A 24517-nucleotide genomic window follows, 5' to 3' on the forward strand; every position below is an offset into this window, starting at 1 on the left:
CGCGCGGCGCCTCGCATGACACCCGCAAGTTGGGCAATAAGTCAGGCGACGAACTTGGCGAATTACGCCAGGAGTAATTTATTTCACATAATACGACTCTAATGTTAAATTAATTTCCCTGCCCTTACCTTTTGCCGTTTAGGAGCATATTAATAACTCTTAAGTATGTCGGGATTTTTCCGTTTAATTATGTTAATGGTAGAGCAATTGTAAGTATTCATTTCCAATAATTATATTTTGTAACAACGTCACATTTATCAATCAATACTACTAGCGCTATCTCGTGGTGTTCGCCTGCATTACCAAGCCTCCGCGGATCACCGTGCTTATTGCAAGATGTATCCAGTTTAGGAAGTGTTTGCGCCGCTCGCCGCTAGATGACACTAGCACATTATTGAGCGCCGATTTCTACACTGCGGTGTCCAGATTTTTTTTCCCTTAAAGACCTTCCGACGATTATGTTGAATATTGTAAGAAGAAGTAAGCAAGTAAAGTAATAACCTGAGGTTGCATCCGACTGTGACGTTCTTTAGGGGAATCGCAGATTGGGACTTCCGAAGGCGCATTACGAATAATTGCCCCGTGACTCCGCGTCTGTCTCCAACGTCCTGATTGGAATTGGTTGACGGACGGAGCACGCACGCACCTATTTTTGTATATTACGCTGGTACTGCGAAGTAAAACTACACTTTTTGCTACACCCTGGCCTTCTTATTTGGACCCTGCACCTCAAGCTTGTCAGCCGAGAACTTCACACCTTTTATATTTTTTTATTTAAGTAACTTGGAACAGTACTTACCTACGTTCGTAATTATATTGTTTCTTATAAGAATAGAAATGATAAAGATGTAGCATTATAGGAACATTGACTTTTTTACGATTTTTTCTCCACCAGGAAAATAATGTATCAAACCTTTGTAAAAGGTATTCACTTTGGCTTGAAACACTATTCCCCTGTAGCGGTTTAAGCATCCCTAGAAGGCTAGATCAATAAAGATTAGGCCTTTAGACGAACGAACTATGCTAAAGCCCCGCATTTTCCTGTAAAATACAAAAAGGAACTCGCGTGGCCCTTCTAAAGAAATAATAAGTTCGGCAGACAAATGTAAGCCACGTAGGCCGCCTATAAAGGCTCTCGGTAAGAGGATTTCCCTTCACTAAAAAAACAACCGCCCACAATTTTACGGCAGTCGCCTGTAGCTATAATAGGAGATGTGCCGTAGTGCCGGGAAATAGAAAATTCAGTGCCAATGTGAATCCCAAGGATGCATATAATCATTTCAATACAAGAAACAGTTTATTAGTTAGTAACAGTGGTTAACAGTTACAAATCTTGCATTCACGAGGGTAGAAAGCCAACGATATGATGGCGGGGGAAAACCTAGTTTTTTAAGTTTACCTAATGGAAGATCCGACAAAGTTGCCAGTCTAAAACAGGTTCGTATATTATGTAGGTAGAGAGGTTACATACACGGTGTTCATGTGATTGTTGTCAACTTTATTCTTACTACATTAAGTGGTAAGTGTGTGGTGTGTAGCTAATAGCTTATACCTACCACCTACGTACCACGTAACATACGTATCTAAAACAATAGTCTAAGCTACACAGGCTAGAGCATTGTTGTTAGCTTGGAACTGTTCTGCTCTACCATGATGATGGCGCATTGACACAGTCATCGACTTTGTGTTATCAGATTTTGTATAATAATGTACAAGAAAGATTTATCTACCTACAAGTGACCGTATTAAAAATAATAATTAACATTTTCTACTTCATAAATTGGTCACAAACAGTGGCGGCGTAGCATGGGTTGGTACCCGGGGCGATCACCCCCCCCCCCCCCCCCCCGTCACAAGTCCTATGGCACCCCCTGGTACCCCCCAGCATTTTGGGGTTACCTACCGATTCGAGGATTGAAAGACAATCACACCCCCCACCCCCCCCGTATCATGACATAGTACGCAGATTTCCCATGCAGATATGCCAGTGAGTACTAATCTGCGCGACTTGTGTCACCCCCTGATGCTTGGCACCCGGGGCGGACCGCCCCCACCGCCCCCCCCTTACGCCGCTACTGGTCACAAAACAGAAGTCAAATAAAAGTACACCAAAGCAAAATATGAAAAAACCGCTGAAGCATTTCCAACGAGAGTACCCTCTTTAAAACGTCACATAAAATAAAATTTTACTTAATTAGAAATATAGAACCAAAACTAAATGAACCAATAAAAAGTCTGCGTAGGACTTAAGCACTCATAAATACTGTAACAAGATTGTTGAAACTAAAATTGAGTCGTAATTCGTGGGTGGTAGAGTTTGTTTCTGTTTGCGGCGGTGCAGTGATTTCATCACCTGAAATGAGTGGCCATAAGCTTGGCGATTTAATTCTATTGTCCCATAGCTCATACGGGCGTCGTATTTTTTACGACGAGGAATAAAAAGCAGCGGCGCGGCGTCGCGGGATAACGCAGTTAAATGGTGGAGGTACCGCCTTCGTAGCTTATTATGGCGTCGTAGAGCTACTAGTGTAACAAATGGGATACTTAATCATCTCAATTTTTGGTTGATATTAAAGCTCTGTTAGTTTCATCTTCTTCCATAATTTCCTGTATAGCCCGGATCTACAGCTTAGCTTCTAATGAAACCCAACCAGTTAAGGTTAAAAGTACCTAGTCTAGGAGAATAGAGCTAACTCTCTTGGAACCCGCAACGAATATAGTCAGAAGAAGGAAGAGTTCAAAAAATAATATCGACTTCCGTGGGAGTCTGATGATTTGTTAAAATATAATGTTTTTTAAATTACTTTTACGAGCAATTAAGAACCCATCAAAACACAGACGTTTCAAAGTTCGCTTTTATACAGTGGAGTCAGGGAAAATGAAGCTCAATGTCGCAGCAGTACCGCGAGTGGCGACAAATGGCTAGCAATTGAATTCGGCCGCTTCCCGGGATAATGGTCTGTGAGGTCGACTACGACAAAACGATAGTCTTCTGGTAACGTCGACAATCCGCGATATCGTCGGATCGGCCGTATTCATGCCATTTTCTAAAACATTTGCGACGATTGTATCCGACCATTCTCTAAAATAAAAGTGTTAGGTACCCTGCTATTCCGAGTGAACAGGAGTCGTTTTATAAGGTTTACTACTTTCTTCGCCATGCTTAATACCACCAATTTATCAGTCTGCTCAACTGTGCTGTGATTTTCCACATTTAATTAAATTGTTCCTCACAATACGTTCATCAAAAATCGCGTCCCTATAAACATGCAAAATATGTCTCATCACAAGACGTTAATTCCTACCCATTCAAATATGCTTCGTTATTGGCCGATTGTTGAGAGATTAATGTGGAATTTTATTAAATTCCCGGGACAAAGGTTTTGACAGCGTACAAATTATACAGCGATCCGCCCGAGAAACCGAGCAACTTGCCTAAATTGCTTCTTCTAGTAAGTACGTGTACCTACCTACTCCATGACGCATGTTACACAATATCTAATTCGCGTTAGAACTTGTTTATAACGAAATTTCAGTAATGAAGTTTAGTAGATGGCAGTTTCATTTGAAACAGGCCATGTACCTACCTAAGTACCTAGTTAAATTCTATTTAAGTAAAAAAGTAAAAAAAAGTAAAAAGTATTTTATTTGCCAACAAAAGAATTACAGTTTGTTTATCTAGCGGCTGCTGCACTAAGCTGTGCTTGTGTCGCGGCAGCCTTAAGTAACACAGGTTAACAATGTTGATAAAATATAGTGAGGACACACGGTACATGGCAATTAACAGTTATTAAACTCTTTAAGATAACTAGAATTTTTTTTTTTTTACTTAGACTAAACAAAAAGTAACTGAGGTAGTGTGTGTGTGTGTGTGTGTGTGTGTGTGTGTGTGTGTGTGTGTGTGTGTGTGTTGTGCGTGGTAATGTGTGCGTGATGTACTGTGATGTTATGTAGTGTGTTTAAGGCTATTTATATGGAGGCTCAGCGCGGAAGTAAAGCTTCAGTGTCCAGATAATCAAGGCCTAGCAGCCATGACTCGAGTTCGCGTTTTGCACCTGGTGTTGTAAGCGTTTTTATGTTTATATTACGACAGACTTTATTATAAAGATGAGGCAGAAGGAAGCAGGAGTGGCGTTTAGCAAAAGCAGTTCGAACCGTTGGGACTGGAATCTTAAAAATTCTTCGTTTGAGTAATTGTTCGTATTCAGGAGACCTTAGAATAATGCTATGCATACTGGTTGTTGCTTTTAAAAAGTACAGCTGTCTTACTCTATTCTTGTGCATGTAAGAAAAGCTCTCGAGTGAATACAGCAATCGCGAGACGTCATCTACCCTGGTAAATGGACAGCCTGCTCTACATTAAGTGAAAAACGTGTTGATGTTTTTTTAGTTCTTAGAAACGAGAATGAAATCCTATTCGATCTTTGTAAATCAAGTAGGTAGGTAGGTATAATAAGTTCACAGCTCACTAGTTTTTGACACCATCGGTTTTACAAATAAGCCAGCACAAAATTGAGATCATTAGATGTGCCGCAAAGGTCGTGGCCTTTTCAAATACATTTGTGGCATCGTCCATAAGTCACAGCCCCAGGCTAGTTGCCGATACACGCCTAGTTCAATAAGCGGCGCCAGTTGACAATGAAGGATGCCCGCGCAATTCTCTGCCCAGACGCTGACAAATGGCGAAGGCGAAATATGCCCAGGATCGTATACCTTCAAGGGCTGGTTCAAGACAATATTTATGTAATAGAATTTTCTTGTTGCTAGGACACGAAGAATTCGGTTAGAGTAGCAAACATTCATTGCAAAAATTCGATTAACGAAACAGATCATGAATTTTTTCCATGATTGGAAACTATAGGTAACTTAAGTAATTTGTGAAATACAAATTGCTAATAATCTTTTTAAAAAAAGTAGGTTTTCGTGCTGTGAAAATTTCCTACAGCATTCTACTGATTGCAAGGCCTAATTGCCAGAGCCATTAGCATACTAATATCTACAATAACTACTAATAATGCTAAATGCCTGCAATGTTTTTACCACGAGGCTCAACCATCTGTATCCATAAGGGTAGTTAAAACCCGTTAAGTGGGAGTCAGCAACACGTGTGCGAGACAGAAAAATACACCACAAACAAGTATGGCGTAATTAGAAATACTCAAACAAAAAGATTCCACTCTCGCCCCGCGTTTATAAAGCCGGGCCGCAGCGTGACCAGACTCATCCCGGAATAATCTGTTTTTCTTAATTGTTGCTGAGCGGCCGCGGCCTAAACGCGATTACGGTAACTTTAATTATGTTTTTGTGGAGGGTAGTCAACAAAGGAGCGTCAGGTGGTGATGCGGCCCAAGTCACGTGCGGTTACGCAAATTCGTTTATTTGTCGTGATACAATCAGAATCAATGACTAATACCACTAATACCTACTTGGCACAGAAAGGTAGAGGAATATGCCTCCAGCAGAGTCTACGTAGGTACTAAGTTCGGGTAGCTATTATTATGGACAAAAATATTACGTACCTACCTACCGAGGCCCCCTTAATTTAATTTATTGTCCGTGGTGCATAATCTTTTCTTAAAGGTTTTAAACCTTTGTTTGTCACCTGTCATCCGCTTTGCAATGGAGGGAAGTCGAACCTTAATTTCGAACTCCTCCTATGTTCTTCTGATTAATTTCGTTGCGGGTCCAATGACAGTTTAACTTTCCCCCGGGACAAACTTGACCTTCATTGGTTGGGTTTTTGTGGCGGTCAAGCTGTAGATCCTGGCTACACAGGAGTTGCAGTGGTGGGAACGAGAGGTAGGAATAGTCCCGTACCTACCTACTTTGGATACAGTAAACACTATTTTCAAGTTTATTTATGAAATTAGGTACCTAATTCCCTTTCTATTTCTACCGGCAATGATCGATTACAAAGTTTTTTATTTTATTTTGGTATGTTTACCGACTGTCGCGTTACCTTTGGGACACAGAAAAAATTGTTTACCGCACTCCTGAAAAGGGTTTTGCTTAAATTTCAATTTAGAGCCAACTGGACGTCAAGGTGACTCGGATAAAGAAGTCTTCGGCTGATGAGATTAATTTGTTTTTCCAACTCAGTTTAAATTAAAACAACACTGTCCCTCGGCTTGTATCAGATTAAAATTCATTTCGCCCATAAAGTATAGCTAAAAAATTAATAATTCATGGAACTTTCTTTATTGGAACAGGGATAACTTAATACAAACAAGTCGCCAGATAGCTTTTACAAGGAAAATTAATGTTACCTTTGCGAAGAAACTACAAACAATTTAATCTGTTTTGCAACATCATTTTCTTGTTGCGTTCCCGTCTTAGGAGCTGGCTAGGTTTCAAATTGATTAGTTTCCCTTCCAAGTTATTTACTAGACGAAAGAATTTGATAATAAGTTTATTGAAAGCTTCAAGTTAATTTAGAAAATACTTGTTTTAAATTGTCTTGGTCGGCTTTGTTTCTTTGAGTCTGCTAAACTTTTGTAACATTAATATTTCAAGTACTAATTTTTGTTTTTCTTTCAGAATGCGGTAGACGTCGCACGGTGGGGGGTGCGTCAAAGCGGATAGTGGGGGGCGTGGAGGCTTCTCCTGGTGATTGGCCGTTCCTAGCCGCCATCCTCGGCGGGCCCGAGGAGGTGTTCTACTGCGCGGGAGTGCTTATTGCTGACCAGTGGGTGCTGACCGCCTCGCACTGTGTTGGGAAGTGAGTGCTATCCATTTAATTAGGAAATGAGCTACATAACTGGAAACAATATTGCTTAGAATAGGAGATGGGACAAAATAAAACTAACGTCCTAACCAGACGCAAGTTTACAAAAAAGAAATGGTAAAGAAAAACTGAAATCGCCGTATCTATCGTTGATTTTTGATGCATGGTTCAGTACGGCTAGCACGAAAAACTTTCGAGTTCAAATCGTTTGGGTGCTCGAATCGCCATCAAAAGATTTAGTACGAAAACTACAACAGCGCCCTTGTGAACGTGTCGTAAAGTGAACTTAGTATGAGAAATGGTTGAACGAAACTTATTTTGAGAATCAAAATTATCACGTTATCGTTTAATTCGAAGGTTGAGTATCGAATTTTGTCGAATACGCAAACGATTCGAAGACGAAAGTTGTTCATGCTAGAGGTACAGGATCAGCTACTTACTTTGCTGATGATTCTTGATTAAAAGATAAGGGATTTTTTAGCGTTCACAATACATAATGAAACAATGTAAGACCACTTATGTACCTGGAATTACGCAAATAAAGAAATTTGATTTGATTTGATTTGAATGGGAAAACTCTTGGTTGGCTTACATCTCACCTTATGGAAGGTGATGATCAGACGGTGAAACATGCTTTGCCCGGAATCTTCAAAACAGGTCTTTTCTTCACGTAACCTGTACGTAATTCCTGCGCAGCCACTCAGACGTGAATGGCTGGACCATTCAGCTGGGCATCACGCGGCGGCGCTCGCACGCGTACTATGGGCAGAAGGTGAAGGTGCGGCGCGTCGTGCCGCATCCGCAGTACAACATCGGCGTCGCGCACGACAACGATATCGCGCTCTTCCAAGTAAGTGACGATATTCGGTTACTGTCTGCTGGACTTATTCTTATAATTCGTTCGTTCCAGTCGAATGACGTCCTCTGCTGGACAAAGGCCTCCCCCAAGGATTTCCACAAAGACCGGTCCTGCGCCGCCCGCATCCAGGCACCTCCCGCATCAGACTAATCGTAACTATCATAGGCGTTCTGAGAAGCGACGGCATTCGAGGAACGAGACATCTGAATCTTCCTTCACCATGCCCCTATTCCACTTCTAAATTCACTAGAATCGATTTCGACAGCCCTTTTCTCTGAAGAAAATCTGACTGATTAGAATTTATTTGTTGCCTAGCTCTACATATTCACTACATTCAGAAAATTACGATAATGAAAATGGAACAACCTAGAACTTACCAGCTCTACAATAACATTAAAATCCAGCGTTACTTACTCTACGTGCCCATGATACTCACCCTCATTTGTAATATTCATGTCTCGGTAAAAGTAGTTGAGGACTCTCACCTGCTAAAGCCTGGTCCGTGAGCACGTAGAATTTTGTCCAAAGACCCCAAGCTACCTATCCTTATCGCTCGCGCGTAATTATATTGATGTCGCGACTGTAGACTGTAGATGAACTCACAATCCAAAAAGATAACTAAAAGAAGAAAGCGAGAGGTGGCTTTCTTTTTGAAAAGTCTTCTACGTCCAGCGTTAGACTGCCGTTTGCTGTATTAACAGGTTTGCTGCCACTTTAAAAATATGATCAACTGGGAGGCCAAAATATTGTTTTTTTGTTATGAATCTACTAAGACGCGAGATCGCACCGGTGTGTGGACGGCTTTAAGTGTGTACACCTCACCCTGCACCGTGCGGGGTCGGCAGCAAACCTGTTAAAGATTACCATATCTCGTGACGTATTTGTCGTGCCCTTAGCTCGCGGTGCGCGTGCGCTACCACGAGCAGCTGTCGCCGGTGTGCCTGCCGCCGGCCGAGCGCGCGCTGGCGCCGGGCACCGTGTGCACCGTCATCGGCTGGGGCAAGCGCGACGACAAGGACAGTCAGTATCGCTCAAGTTTGTATGACTTGTTCCTGCTAATTCACTGTCGTTTGTCTTTTGTTTTCGTTCGCTTGGTAGTGTTCTTTTGGCTTGCTCAACTTTAAAGAATGAAAACGTCACTATAGTCTGGTCCGGGAGCACGTAGAATTTTGTCCAATGACCCTAAGCTACCCATCCTTATCGCTCGCGCGTAATTATATTGCTGTCGCGACTGTGCGACGGGCGCCCGCAGTGAGTGCGCAAGCGCGACAGCAACATAATTACGACATCTTGGGGTCATTGGATAAAATTCTACGTGCTCCCAGACCAGACTATAGACCATATCAATCGCAACTGGACGCGGTTACGCAGAATGGATCCACTCTACAAAAATGGAAAAACTAAGTTTAGTATACCAAAGAGGTTGAAAAGCGATATATTTTTAATTCTAAAAAGATTCAAATTCAAATTTATTTATTTGCCAGAAACAGGTAACATAATGATGGTCAAATATACATAAAATAAAGTCCATGTTTCGCTAAATACATCTTAGCATGCAATAAAGAAAATTCTAGTGAAAAACTTCATGTGGATTGGATCTTTTCTGGTAACTAACTACGTCCAACTTATCACGTTGAAGTCCGAAGTGCTGCTGCAACTGTTTACGTTTGTGCTAAACTCTGAAGCTACACAGGCTTTTATATGTTTTCACTTACTTAGATAAAGTAGTAGGAATATCAGGATATTTGAAGTAATCCGATCAGACTACGTAATACAGAGCTGAACCCGAGTGAAGCTGAACGGGTCATGTCACAAACTCCATTTACTTTTTCTGTTGGTTGGCAAGTTAATGTTAAATAATGTTTCAGGACATTATCGGTGGTACACCCTAAGCAATGGTTTATTTATAGTGTCAGAGTACGAGCCGGCAGTGAACGAGGTGGAGGTGCCGGTGCTGAACCGCGACCTGTGCAACCAGTGGCTGGAGCACCGCGACCTCAACGTCACCGCCGGCATGATCTGCGCCGGCTACCCCGAGGGCGGCAAAGACGCTTGCCAGGTACGACTACCTTTTTAAACTCCTTCAGGCTTAGGATGCACGTCGCGATAAGTAAGTAATAATATTATCGCCATTTTATCGATTTTATCATCGTCATCATTTCAGCCATAGTACGTCCACTGCTGAACATAGGCCTCCCCCAATCCCAATCCAATCCCTTTTATCAATTTACGCGATACATTTTGACGTTAAAATCATCGATAAGATTTAACCACCTCGCGCATTCTAGCGCGGCTGGTAACCGCAACGGCTTCACTACTATAGTTTAGCAGCAGCGGGGACCGATCCCTAGTTCCTCGGATCTCTATTCGGCCAGTCTGGCACCGACATCATTGGCCTTAGGGCGCGTCATTGCGAGCTTGTGATGACACGATGCGACGGGCGCAAATTTTATTTTATTTTATTTATTTAATAGGACAACCAACAAGACATACACTGGAAGATAATCAATATTTACAACGTATATAACTTAATCTAAGTGCTGCCTTAATTATAGGTTGCCATAGGTAATAAGATTGCTTGATTAAAAATCCCGGTTACTGCAACGGGTTCACCACAATAGTGCAGCAGCAGCGGGGACCGAACCCTAGTTCCTCGGATCTGTATTCGGCCAATCCGACACCGACACTATTAGGCTATTGACGCTTCCTTAGGGCGCGTCCACACTGCGAGGTTGTGACGACGGGACGTGCGAAGAATCAAACATGTGAAACCGCCTTTTGCCATCCAAAGTTTATAAATGTTTCTTCCTACTTCTACTAATAAATCCTTGTTATCCATTAACCACTTTACCTGTGTATCACAAATAAATGATCATCAAAGTCTACCAAACACAATAAAAATGTAATAAATTTCTTATTTTTTCTAGTAAAATTTCAAACTATGCTACGATAAATCTTACATAGAAATTAAGATTAACAGACAACTCTTATTTACCGAATCTACGAGTAGAGACCCAGTTGCTACGGCTACGCTATTGACTTTTATTAGGATTTCATTGTGTGGCGAACGACGGATTGTTCAGAAGGAAAACATGCCAATAAAAAGATATCCTTGCCTTAGCTACTACTTCCGTACATTCTTGTTACATCACAAAACTGTTCCACACATTGTTTACATGGATTGTGCAGATTTCCCAAATACGATGTGACATCTCTACCTAAACAACTGTCCCCGGAATATTCACGATATCGCCTCTGTTCATTTTGCACTTATCTGCGGATATAACATGCTCGTTCTCTAGCCCCCATCTGGATTCGAACTTGCATTCCCACCTGGCTTTCTGTTCCGTTATCAAACCACCAGGTCATTTGCCCACTTGGTGGTCTTCTAATCATTTGAGCTGCTCAGGATTCAATAAGTCGCCACTAATAATCCTACAGCGATAAACAACTGGCAGATGCCTCAATCTCGCGGAATCCAATATCGTCCCGCCGACAGTCGAGTGTTGACTCTACTGGGTATTAGGGCTGTCAATATTTGACTCTTGTTTCTTCTTCTTTATTATTTTCCCGTTGGAAATGAAATTATAACGATGCTTTTGTTATTTACCCATTGTTTTGATTTTCCGTTTATCAAAGGAGTAACTCTCTTTCATTTTTGCTGTTGTTACGAGAACAATAGGTACCTGATATCTAATGTTAACTAAATTGTTTTTTTTTTCTTTCTTCATTTTGAAGGTGGAAAGTGTGGCACGCAAGTGGTAACCGCCTGAAATTATTTCGTAAGATCTCCACGCCGATAGACAATGTACATAACTATTTTCCGATTCGTATTTAATTAATTTGCTACGTGAATTCGATAACAAACTAAACTCTAGTGTGGCTACCTACAAGTCATTGTCTAATTTAAGGGCGCCTGTAACTTAATTAGTTTCACAAAAAGTTGCCATTTGAACTCATTGCGAACATTACAAAACTTTAATTAAAATGTTTAAAAGGATCAAAAATCCCCTTTCCCAGCCAGCTGTCAGACTCAGCCCTACCCTCACTTCGAGACTTTACAAAGAAAACAAATAAACGACTTTGTACTACAAGTTACCACGACGTTCCTCGTTAATTACGGCTCAGATGAAGAAAGCGTCTCGTGTTGTGACTAGTCGATTAACAAATTATAAATTCCCTTCATAAAAGTAAAAGGCAGCGCTGTGATCGGCTTTGTTCTCTATTGTTCAAGTGACGCGGTGGAAGGCTTTGTTTCGATTTAATTTGTTGCTTTGCACAAAAAATACGTTATTATATTCCCATTTTGAACAATCTGCTCCGAAATTGAGGAAACGAAAGTTGCGAAGTCATTTTCGTTTGGCCGTCAAACTTGCTTGAACCGCATTTGTATAAAAACATTTTGACTGACGCGTAAATAAAGGGGGAACAAAGTTTGCTAGAGGGAATTTTGCGATCTTAATTTGATTAAATTCAAAGGTAAATCGTAATTATTATGAACCAACCTTAGCACGCTCCACTTTATTATTCGCATATTTTCGATTTTCCGTCTTTTGTTGGAACTAAATTGGTGAAGATTTATTGTTATTTCCACACAATGTACCTACTACTGCTATTTCTATTTATTTATATTAACCGGCAGACAGTGGTGACTGAGTTTGTTGCGGCGCTTCTTCTCAGCACTTGCCAAATGTTGGTCTCGAAGCGCTGGTAGGGTAAAAAGATTATGAGACATGTAGAGGCTCCTTAAGAGCAAAATGACGATTTGTAAGAACTATTTATTAGTCTAAACAAATAAAGAAATTTTGACTTTGACTTTGACAAAATCTACGGGAGAGCCACATTTGATTGCTCATAAAAACATTGAGATGTCAATGACTAGTGTTTCAAGTACCCTACTGTTGTTCCAGGGCGACTCGGGCGGGCCGCTGCTGTGCAAGGACCCGGACGAGCCGTCGCGCTGGTTCGTGGGCGGCATCGTGTCGTGGGGCATCAAGTGCGCGCACCCGCGCCTGCCCGGCGTCTACGCCTACGTGCCCAAGTACATCCCCTGGATCACCGACCAGATCCGCGCCTACAACGACGACCACGCGCGCTCCGACGACGTCTGAGCGCGACATAACCACGACAATAAATGGCTACGTATTCACATATCACTCGTCTATCGTGTGAAGTAAAGAAGCTGTGATACTATGAAATTCTATATTCGATTGTATTGTATTAAAAGTTTATCGCGTCGGATCGAACGACTCGGCCGTTTATTTCGGACTCGGTCATATACAGAACTCTTTGATATGTACGTTTAAGCCGTTCGGTTAAGTGGTGTAGGGTTCTAAAAGCTTTAGCCTAATCTTTTAGGAGATTTTTATAATGGTCCTTGATTTTTTCATTTCTATTACGTGTTGTATGTTTAGTGTCATATACCGTAGGGGTTAAGTGTATATTTGTTTGATGTTTGGTGTTAGTAGTTTTAGGGGAAAGTGCTTTTATAGATTAATGCGACGTTTTGTTTGGATGCGGCCGCTAACCCTCGTCCAAAGGAATGTCGATGACGTAGCGTAAGCGTCTCTTCCCGCGTGACAATAACACTCGTAACAGCTTTAACGCTTATACAACTACTGTTACTTATTAGGACAGTCATGACAATAAAGTTTGGGAAAACTTTTTAGTATTACTCGATGTTAAAATAATGACAATGATCATCAATGTAAATAATGACAATAAAGTACTTACTAATGATGATTGTAACTAAATAATACAATCCTAGAAACAAAGGACAATAAGTATTTAATTTTTTGACTGTATTTATATGAAAAGTAGAGTAAGCTTTGTTAATGTAACTATACAATGACAATAATACTTACATCTTAGACCCATAAATGATCTCCCCAAAGTAGATAGGTAGTAACATTTTTTAAACCATGAAATTTTTGATGACTTGAAGGAAAAATTAGTAAAATAGCTTTAATAGATTATAAGGTTAACACTAGTTTTAACCTAGTCACGTGACAATACTTAGCGGTAGTTTGAACATACTTTGTCCAGCTCCGAATATTATCTATCTCTGTTAATTTTGTAATTGTGTATTTTTTATTAAATATGGACTCAATTCAGAATTGAAAGATCAAACTTTCGTGATGGGAGATGAAAATTATACTTATAAAATTATTATACCTACTTTGAATGTTTTGTAGGTTATTCGATGCATTTACCATTTATGTTGAATAAATTGTCGCAATGAATATAGCAGAGGCTATGCTCAAACATAAATAAAGTATACAGTATATTAACATTATGTATACATAATAAATATATTTAGATAAGAACACGAAAGTATGGTTGTTGACTTCTTATGAGTCTTCTTCTAACTCGAGCTTTCTGATAGTGTTATACATAGAACAAATTTTATATGAGAGCCTAGTTAATTTAACAAAAAATATAATTATATCAAAATCTGTATTATTTCAATATTACGTCAAATAATAAATATTTATAAATGGTAAGAAAAATTCAAGATTTTAAAGTTTATTTATTGTTTTCTGTGTGAAACACTAATGGTACCCTGTTAATCTTCAAATATTTAAGTATGTTTGTTTTTTTAATCCTTCTGAGTAGTGAATTTAGCGACTGAGATCGTATCATGTAATATATTATTATTATATTACATTAGAAATGGGAATGAAATCTCAATTATGATAAGCACTCACAATAACATGGAGAAAGCAAGAAATCATAGCCAAATTTTCGTATTATACAATTAATATTTCCTAAATAATTAAATGTTTATGTAAAAAAAATTGCAAATGTTTATTTTTGAAGGACCGGCTTCGTTTTATTTTATAATGATGATTTTTTTCTGGCTAAGATAGGCCGGTCGGAATAACTAAAATGTTTTAGACTCACACACAACGTAACGTCCCTTTACGTCAAAAAGAGGCTACATTCTCATTTCCATAACCCTTAGATTGTATAGATAAGTTAAGCTACAGACGATAGGATAATTACGATAGTTAGACCATAGATGTGCGCTTTAGCGTTCTATGACTTATGATGTTTGTGATCACCCTCTTCCACTATCCTCCGATAACTCCACGTCGGGTTCAATTACATATCCATTTTTATAGATCCCATTTTTGTATAATTTTAAAAATTATGTACAAGTATAAAACTATATTGTTACAATTTTATTCTTTATCTACCTTTACGACGATAAGTATACTTTTTACTTTTTTTTAGGTATTTTATTTTTAATTTTTTTCTGATAAGTGATAACCCGTCACTATATTTTATTAATGTTCTTTTAAAATATTGCAATTGATTTTATTTAATTTATGTTTACACACACATATCAGTTTAAAAATAACCAGAGACAAATAAATCCAAAATTTTGCTATAATTTTAAAGTAGATAGCAAATGTAAAGGCTGATATTAAAAGGGATGAAAGGAGTCATCTGAGAGAAATTGAATGTATCGGGAGTCTGGACCCATCATTACGAAAAAGGCTTACACGAGTATAATTAATAGTAGGTTGTTTCCAAATTAGGAAATATGCCTTTATATTATTTTTTACAAAAGCTACTTCCCTATCCATTATTTGGAATAATATTCGTAATTTTTTCCGGTACCAGTAACGATTTTTCACCATGAATCCGAGTTACAAAGTCCTTTTTTGGAAATGACGGGTTCATTTGCGTTATTGCTAGACAATATTATTTATAATGTGATGTAAAGCCTCCTCCATAATACACAGTCTACTATCCTATTTCCTATAGATTTATGAATATGTTTTCTGTAGTATCGCTTGCGTCGATTTTTAGAAACAGTATAGCTCTGTTATATGTTAACGACGATACCTAAAGATTTATAAATAACATGAAGAAATGCATTGGTATTTGGCTTTATATAGAACATGTGTAGCGAGTCTATGCATGTTCAATTCTTAATGTTTATATGTACATAGTAGATGTACATGTTACTATGTATTCGGAAACATGTGTAACGATGATGTATCACATAATATATCGTATACCGTATTTGTAGATATATACTAAATGCTGTTTGAGAAACTCTTATCATGTAGACAATGTTTCGTGTTCAGAGCATATCTTCTTCGAGTCGCCGCGAGTGGCTCTTGCTCATAGGATAGGGAGAATATTATAGTGTGTATTTGTAAAGAGGGAGTCATACGTCTAGTAATTGTAATTAGCGACAATAAATATTTTGATAATGTGACATGAATAATTCTAAAACTTTATACATTGTCGAAGTGACGCTTGATAATAGAGATTATTCGCTACATTCCATTTTAGTTTCGGTTTGGACGGTTTATTTACGAGCTCTAACGAATCCATTCATGATACGTTACAGGCAAAAATAATGGTTGTGTAATAATTATAATATGTATAGAACTAACTGTAGAAGGGATTCACTGCTTAGTGCTCGCATTAATGTACTGGCCCCTAATCGATGTTAACTGTTGTAGGAAAATCGCGTATTTATTGCATAGAATTAGATAAATATTTTTGTTCTTGAAATTCTAACCATATCTTGAACTTGAAGCATTCCAACTGATAGATTCTAAAAACTTTATAAATTGTTTTTATTTAATAGTTGGAAACAAAACTTTTATGAAATTAACTATTGTCTACAATTAACAGAGAAAAACAATTATAAAAAATATATTTTCAAATGTTAAGAAAGTTTTATATGATGTTATTTAAAATTACGGTCAATTTTCTGTCAACGATTTATAAGGTTGAAAAAATGCAATTATTTCTCAATTAAAAAACTATCCTATCAATTGGAAAATAGCATGTGTGTAGATTATGTTTAGGTAGCAGCCTTGACGGCCTTAGCAACGTCATAGTCATTACCAGAACTTGTATAATAAGTAAACCTATTTTATACAAGGGGAAAAAACGTTTAACCGCTAATAAAATATAAAAATGGCATGTAATTTTGAGAGAAATAAAGCCTGGTAATGACTAACTCTAAAATATTAATAAAATTGTGCATTAGAGACTCTACAGAGACTAAAACACTATTAGACAATATTGTATCGGACAATAAAATTATACAATGAAAATTAACTACCATATACGTTGAATTTATTGAAAATTTGTATTTTTCCAACATGTAGGCTTATGAAGATCTTCGTAGTTTAGCGAATTGTCGTTAAGGTTCCTGGTTACAGTAATAAACGAGCGAAAGTAAGATAAACTTGACAATAAATCTTTAATTTTAATGAATTCATAATCACGTTATAATTTATTTTTGAAAACAAACCCTGTAAATATTATAACATTGATTTTATACATGTCTTATGTAACCTATACACTCGTTTATTACATTAATCTACATAAAAATGTATAATGTAGACACGTAATAGATACGCACAAAGTATTCTGTACTTACTAATGCCACTAGGGTTTCCGTTCATATACAATAAAGAAAAGATAACTGTGGAGTATATTTATATGTCGATGTTATACGGTAGGTGGACTCTGTCGCTTAAGCCTGGTCTCATCGCGATTTTATATAACGTATATAAGCTGGAAATGGTGTGGTTTAGTTCGTGAACGTGTTACTTTGCGGATGTATTTTTTGTATGAAAATACATTTGAACAAAAATGTCTTCAAATATTTTTGTTATTTCAAATCGTTTACATTTCTCAGAAAAACTTGCGGTTTTCATTTGTTGCGTAGTCACGCGATATTTATTAACTCATATCGCCAATAAAGCTTATTTTCTGTAATTACTTTCTACAAGTTGTATAAAAGCATATTTTTCTATCGACATTTTCCAAGTAGATTTTCGCCAACAACTGTTGGATGTGACATAATAAATGTTAAAGACAAATCAAAATCTCCGGTGAAATTCATTCCTACCTATTTATAATTCCAATAAATAATTAATATCCCGGTTTTACGTCTAATTAGATCGTTTTAGTAAGGAAAAGCATACTGTACCATAATAAATTTATACCACTGAAAAGGTAAACAAAAAAAAAACGATGTATAAAAATTACCTTGTTTGTTGGTTGCGATATAAGTTCAACATCCAGCGGCTGTTGGCGTCCCTTTCGAATTCTGAATGTGTTGGTGTTAGTTTGGTATCGCCGCGGGCGGTGTGTGTCGCTTGTACCTTTGATTGTGTAGCTTTTCGTTCCTGAAGCTTGGAAATAAATGATACAATAACGCGTGACGTTTTCTTCCAACCCTATACAAAACAAACAAATATTATTCTCAGGTAGTAACACACACTACACCCGGTATGGCGGGTAAAAATATGTAATTAGAAAAATATATAAAACTGAAAAAAAAATGCTTAAAATAACACAAACAAAATTACAAAAAGGTACAAAAAGTATTTGGTATGGCGGTATTGAAACACGTTAATTATTGCATTAATATTTTACTAATGGATACAGTAGTTACATTAATCAACAATAGGTATAAATAACTAGGCGTTAACCGCTAACTAGTACAAGGGTGGGTACAACCTGTCGATGCTGGATTTATTGGTGGGCCGAAGTTAGTGGCTGCATAATACTCAATCGTGCTTAATATACACTAATTTGAATACAGTCATAGCGAGCTACACCCTGTATTTCACTTGCAAAAAAATTATTTTGTTGATGAAAATTATTATCACTATTCAGGATTCAATATTTATGATGGTAATCTGAAAAGAAATTCGAGCAGTATAATTTAGTTACATTTCGGCCCACATCGTTGCGTTACAATCCGTACTTTAGTTCCGCCTAATGGACTCGAATGCGGTTAGTAATCGAATGTCAAAAATTCGAAATTCCTATCACTTCCAAACATTACGTTACATCGATGTGTCTCATTGATCTCTTCGTTATTTTAAGTAATTACCAATATAATGCATATTATTTAAGATAAATTCACTAACAAAGTTTAACAAATCCGGGTTTCAAACTGTAGGTCAATTCAAATCAATCGATGTGACTACATTAAAATCAGCAAAAAACCTGTAAAAAATTGTTATTCGCAAAATAAAGTTTCGACCATACTCAACATACCCCCAAAAATTACTTTGAACTTGTGAAGCAATATTATTTATGAGATATCGTATCGCATTGGCTACGGTGCATCAGAACTATCAGAGTGAAAGCCTGTGGGGTCGCGATCAGATCATACACAACATTCACATTCAGTCTTGAGTATTTTCGCTAAATTGACTAATCGATTAACCAGCGTCCATTAATTAAGATTAATTCACTAGTAATTGCAATAGTCGATACTGGGAGACGTTTCTGTAGAGAAGTTATAAACACGTGGCATTATAAAACAAAAAATATATAAATACAAAACCATACACCGATTTTAATTTTTATACATCCAGTTTTAGTTAATTTATAATTCATTTATTTCAACACAAGTCATAGGTTACAGTTAATAATTATAATAATGAAATATTTAGTTAATTTCATTTCATTTCATATTTTTAAATAAATTAAATTCAAACAATTAAAACAAATCAATTTTTACATTTTGCTATTTATGTCATTTCGCTGTTATGAAAAGAGACAAAACAGTGTTAAAGGAGTATTTTAGTTATTTATGAATTCCTCTCAATCAAAAGATTTGTAGTTTCCTTCGTCTAAGGAAAAATAACCAAATATGGAATATTTTTTATTGCCAACTAAAATAACTAAATTATATGGCTAAAGGGATTAAACAAGGTATTATTGTACATAATTCGTTGCATCATCGTTTGAACTCTTCTCCCAATATCGACTAGTGTTAAACTTTACAAACACGTAACTAACATTTTTTTTTTTTTTTTTTTTTATGTGATAGGAGGCAAACGAGCAAACGGATCACCTGATGGTAAGTGATTACCGTCGCCCATAATAAAATATGTATATTTATAAATATGTCCAACGTAAATGCGAAATTCCGCGAACAACTACGGGATTTCTGTGGTCGTTTATTTTATATAATTAGGTATATTATAATTAATTGATATAATGCAACTATGTATACATATAAGTTATGTGCAAAATAAGGAGAAACCATTTTAAACGTACATAATTCGATTTACACCGTTCTTTCATAATTATATTTACCAATTTTGTTTATTTAAAAGTTGATTTATTTAAAAGTTGATTTATTCACTACTCACATAACGTTTATATTCTAGAAATAAAAATGATATCAGTAAATACATATAAATACGTTATTCTGGTTATGTTCATGCATTGAAGAAATTGTTTATCATAATGTTTTTGATGCATGAACAATTGAAGGGTTCTCAAATACCATCAAATTCATATTTTCATCTTTCGTAGAAGTCTAGAAAGTCTTTCTAAAACAAATATTCAGTAGGACCAGCTCCCAAATGCTCTTCGTGTATGTTTTATTTGTCCATCTCTCCCGCACATATCGAGAAGAGGATGGTATGAGTGACAGAGATATACAGACAAAAAATAAATTCAAGTTATTTTCTATCTTTTTTGTGTGACGGCAGCACAACAAATTAAGCACTGTGGCACCTTAACGAAATTCAAATAAGTGCTTATTAACGACAACAATTAATAGTCTGATGTGCTGTCGAACGTCACATAGAATTTTTATTAACATAACTATAGAATTGTGGCAGACAAAATCTTGAAGTCAACAGTCACGCTCTAAAATTCTAATCCTTCGCAATAATTAATAATCAAAATCATGTTTGACATAACACAATTCTATTGCTATAATTTTCTAATAATTTGGAGCCGTCAAAAAGGCATGCAATATACTTCACAGGTAAACTCTAAAATAATATCGCCTACAGACATTTTCACAATTTTGTGTTGAGGGAAAGACCTCTCTTAAAACACACTAAAAAACTAACAACTAAAGTATAATAATATCTACGTAATATATGTTCCATAATATAATAAAAGATAATATCTATTTATATTCAAGCCATTTTGTACCGGGCAGATGGTTCAAGATAAAATATCAAATATGTGTTAACAAACAAATATATAACACAATTTTTTCGCATATATCCATAACGTATAGCAATATAATATAAGATCTATAATTTTCACTTAAAGTTAATGATATGACGCAAGCGCAAAGTTTATTTTCATAATATTTTATATAATTATATTACCGCAAATGTTAGACATGATGTAAACAATACTATTTGGTAGCGATAATATCAGTCCAGATTAGCCTCTGTAATTAAAATAATACTTTAATTGATAATCCATTTTTATCACATTACAAATGAGTGTAAGATTCATCTGAAGATAAAATCTTTGGCATTTTTATTACTGGTGAGATTTCAGAAAAACGGGGAAAACGGATATTTCATAAGCTAATAAATCTGTAGAAACCATAAAATTATGAGATTCATTTTTAAAATACTTATCAGCTTAAGTTAGGCCAAAGTAGCTCGCGTATTTATAAACTAAAAATAATAGAAGTCTTCATAATTTAGCAGCATAGATAAGCTAGAATCTTACGATAAGAGTCCTAAAAAAATCCTACATACAAAAAGTGAGCTTTATATTTTGAACATCGCATTATTGTAGAAAAACAACCGTTATTCCCGTCGTTTTTTTTTTCGTTCCTTTATATTAAGATTACTTTCACATCATTCTACTCGAAGATAATACTTCTCCTAATCACACGATTAAATATATTATTTGTCTGGCAATTTTAACACTCCTAACACACGTGACGATTCGATGAATGAGACTTTATGGGAATGAGTATTAGGTTTAAAGTTGAAAGTCCAAGCAAACCGTAAGATAGATCTTAAAGACGAGAGGGAATGTACAAGGAAGACGAAGGGTCAAATATGCCCAGAGCGGGCGCACAAACCGACCCCTATAACAATCGAGATAAAATTCAAAAATAGATCTGTAGAGGAAACAACGTTGGAGTCAAGTTAAAATCTAAAAGTCTTTCAACATTCGCTGTTTCAGTTACCAGATGATTTAGGCCTAGGAATTTAGGCGATATAATTAATTTTATTTTCAATTCAATAGTAATTATTGAAATCAATAGTAAATATCATATAAAACTATAATAAAAGCAACACTGCATACAAGATAGTTTTTCATAAATAAAAATCTCTTAGCGATTTTTAAAACCTGCTCAATTGACTCATAAGTGTTATCAATTGACTGACCGAAAGGGATGTTACACGCCGCCACACCGCGGTACATACTGCCCACGCCACTAGAAGCCGCCTGAAGTATAAGCTAAGTATTATACGGGCCGCCACTAATTAACTGTCGACAAAGAAAAGTTGTCGCTTTAGGCCTGAATTAGCCATTGGCCAATAGGGAATATGCATTAAAACATATTATTTAACAACTTTAAGAACGAAGGCTACTACAACATGAAATAAACGTATTTATACCTCAAAGCCGTCTCAATTTAAAGCCTTCATACATGAACACGCTCGAATCACCTTCCATCACTAAATTGATAAAATACAAATGCATATTCCCTTCTAACGTGGTCGCCACTACCATTACACCGCTTACCACTTATGGCTCAACATTAATCGAGCTGGTAACCCAAAGTAGGCAAAACTTGGCCTACACTGGCAGTCCTACTTTAAACAAGTGTGCGGCAGTACTAAAGGCGAGTGGGCGTGGCCTAATCTGCCGCCATTGTCAAACATGGCCGCCACTAGCAGAGTAAATACAAATGAGTAGGTTATCTTCATAGAAACGCACCGGACGCGCGCGCCAATACGTATGCGGCGCGCACGCACACACTGACAAAATTTAGCGTGAATTAGCGGGGAGCCAGTCTTGGTTGCGCCGAATTATGTCAGTGTGTGCGTGCGCGCCGCATACGTATATTGGCGCGCTCACATACAAACCGCGCTCGGTGCGTTTCTATGAAGATGACCTACTCATTTGTATTTACTCTGCCACTAGCGGGCGCGGCACTAGAGGAGGGCGGGCTTACGGCGCTAGTTGGACTGCTGGATGGACGCGAGGAAGGCGGGGTCCACCGACGCCACCTTGGCTGTTAGGAATGCGTGCATGCAGAACAGCAGGCTCTGCAGGATCTGGCACTCCAGCTCCTGGAATGTTCAAATAAATCGGTCTTAGCTAAATCATTATTTTAGGAAGAGGTTATAAGTGGCAATGATTCGTACACGAGTTACGAATAAACAACAGGTATAATAAACGACATAAAACAGCTTTAAACTATTGAAATAAATAAATCGCTCGCACGTAATTATGTTGCTGTCGCGCTCGCACACTCACTGCGGGCGCGCGTCGCACAGTCGCGACAGCAATATAATTACGCGCGAGCGACAAGGATGGGTAGCTTGGGGTCATTGGACGGGATTCTACGTGCTCACGGACCAGGCTTTATCAAGTTTTTATTTTAGCTACAACATTATGGCTGAAAACAACGAAGAATCATTTCAAACGGTTATAATCGTTATTATTTAAGAATAAAAGCGTGTGTTTACCTTAGTTTCGATAAGTTTCGTCTCCGCGTCCTGGAAATGGAGTTTCAACTTCGACTTCCCGTCATCACTTGAGCCTCGTAGTTGGGAAAACCTGTAAAAAGGTATCAATATAGTAAATAAATAAAAAAGTAAGAAAAGCTTTATTTACAACATGTTTTAAGAAATTACACAATGGCTGGCAACAGACTGTCTTTTATTTTCCAATCCAAATACATATCCAAAAAACAGTTACACAGTAAAGCGCTAGTGTACTTATTTTGATACACATTCTAACATTTTCATGTGCTATGCAAGCTTGCCCCATTATAGATCACAGGCCGGGTGATCAAGGAACACTTTTTCCCATCTGCAAACCCTGTGGAACTAGAAACGACAGCATAACCAATGGCAGGTAGCAAGTACAGAGAAAGTCGAACCACAACGAAATGAATCAGAAGAAAATTCAGGAAAACATCGTTTATTACAATAAAACAGATATTTTTGGAAGTATCGAGTATTAAATAACAAAACTTAAGTAAAACTTAAAATTAAAAGAAAAAAAAAAGAAATGTATGTGTTTTATTGTTGCGTGCGATACGTCCGATGCGTACGATACCGACATGTGGACGCTAGCCTTTATTGTGGTGAACCCACTCGTAATACCTTATCACGATTATTGAATATATAGATAGATAAATAGTTTATTTGCAAACAATTTTAACACACACATTATGTATAGTTGAAACATAACATAACAAAAAGAAGCAACTAAACAGCAGGAGACAAAGATGATAAGCACGTAAACCAAAACAAAAATAGCGTTTAAAAATGTTCCCTGCGTCAGATGTGTGCCGCAGCGATGTAAAAATCAAAGAGCTCAGTGTAAATATTGCTCTCAAAAGAACAGAACACTGATTTTCAGCTCTTGCTACAGAAAGAAACGCACGTGAACGGAATTCATTAGTTTAAAAAGTATGTATAATCTTATAGGACGTGAGTGAGGTGAAATAAGAATAATATTTAAGAGTGTAAAAAGAAGAATAATATATAAATTCTTGATTGCATAAATAATTAAAATTCATGTGTACCTGTAGGACCAGACAGGTGGCGCGCCAGGCGTGCCCTCGCTAAGCGAGAAGCCGCCCGTCCAGTCCAGCGTCAGGCCCGCCGCGCGCCCGCCGTGCACCACTGTGAATGTCTTTTTCTGGAACAAACATTTGCAATTATTGTTATTAGTTATTGACCTGTAAAGATAGTATAGTATACGGGACTATTCCCACCTCTCGTTCCCACCACTGCAACTACTGTGTAGCCAGGATCTACAGCTTGACCGCCACAAAAACCCAACCAATGAAGGTCAAGTTTGTCCCGGGGGAAAGTTAAACTGTCATTGGACCCGCAACGAAATTAATCAGAAGAACATAGGAGGAGTTCGAAATTAACGTTCGACTTCCCTCCATTGCAAAGCGGATGACAGGTGAC

At 37.4% G+C, this 24517-nt stretch overlaps 2 protein-coding genes across 2 annotated transcripts in view; one reads left to right on the top strand and one right to left on the bottom strand.

The window, feature by feature from the left end:
- The window catches only part of LOC135072851 (atrial natriuretic peptide-converting enzyme-like), a 50689-nt gene extending 36975 nt beyond the window's left edge, over positions 1-13714 (top strand). Inside the window, 5 exon segments of the mRNA XM_063966913.1 lie at positions 6538-6718; positions 7421-7574; positions 8480-8603; positions 9494-9642; positions 12494-13714. Of these exon segments, the coding sequence (XP_063822983.1) occupies positions 6538-6718; positions 7421-7574; positions 8480-8603; positions 9494-9642; positions 12494-12694 (809 nt within the window). The 3' untranslated portion in view covers positions 12695-13714.
- Positions 13715-19744: 6030 nt separating this feature from the next.
- The window catches only part of LOC135074625 (gamma-2-syntrophin), a 59117-nt gene continuing 54344 nt past the window's right edge, over positions 19745-24517 (bottom strand). Inside the window, exons 9-11 of the mRNA XM_063968988.1 lie at positions 24124-24239; positions 23057-23147; positions 19745-22657 (exon numbers count right to left, since the gene is read on the bottom strand). Of these exons, the coding sequence (XP_063825058.1) occupies positions 22544-22657; positions 23057-23147; positions 24124-24239 (321 nt within the window). The 3' untranslated portion in view covers positions 19745-22543. The remainder of the gene's footprint in view (positions 22658-23056; positions 23148-24123; positions 24240-24517) is intronic.

This window comes from Ostrinia nubilalis, chromosome 1 (assembly GCF_963855985.1).
Source record: "Ostrinia nubilalis chromosome 1, ilOstNubi1.1, whole genome shotgun sequence".
Classification (NCBI taxonomy): Eukaryota; Metazoa; Arthropoda; class Insecta; order Lepidoptera; family Crambidae; genus Ostrinia; species Ostrinia nubilalis.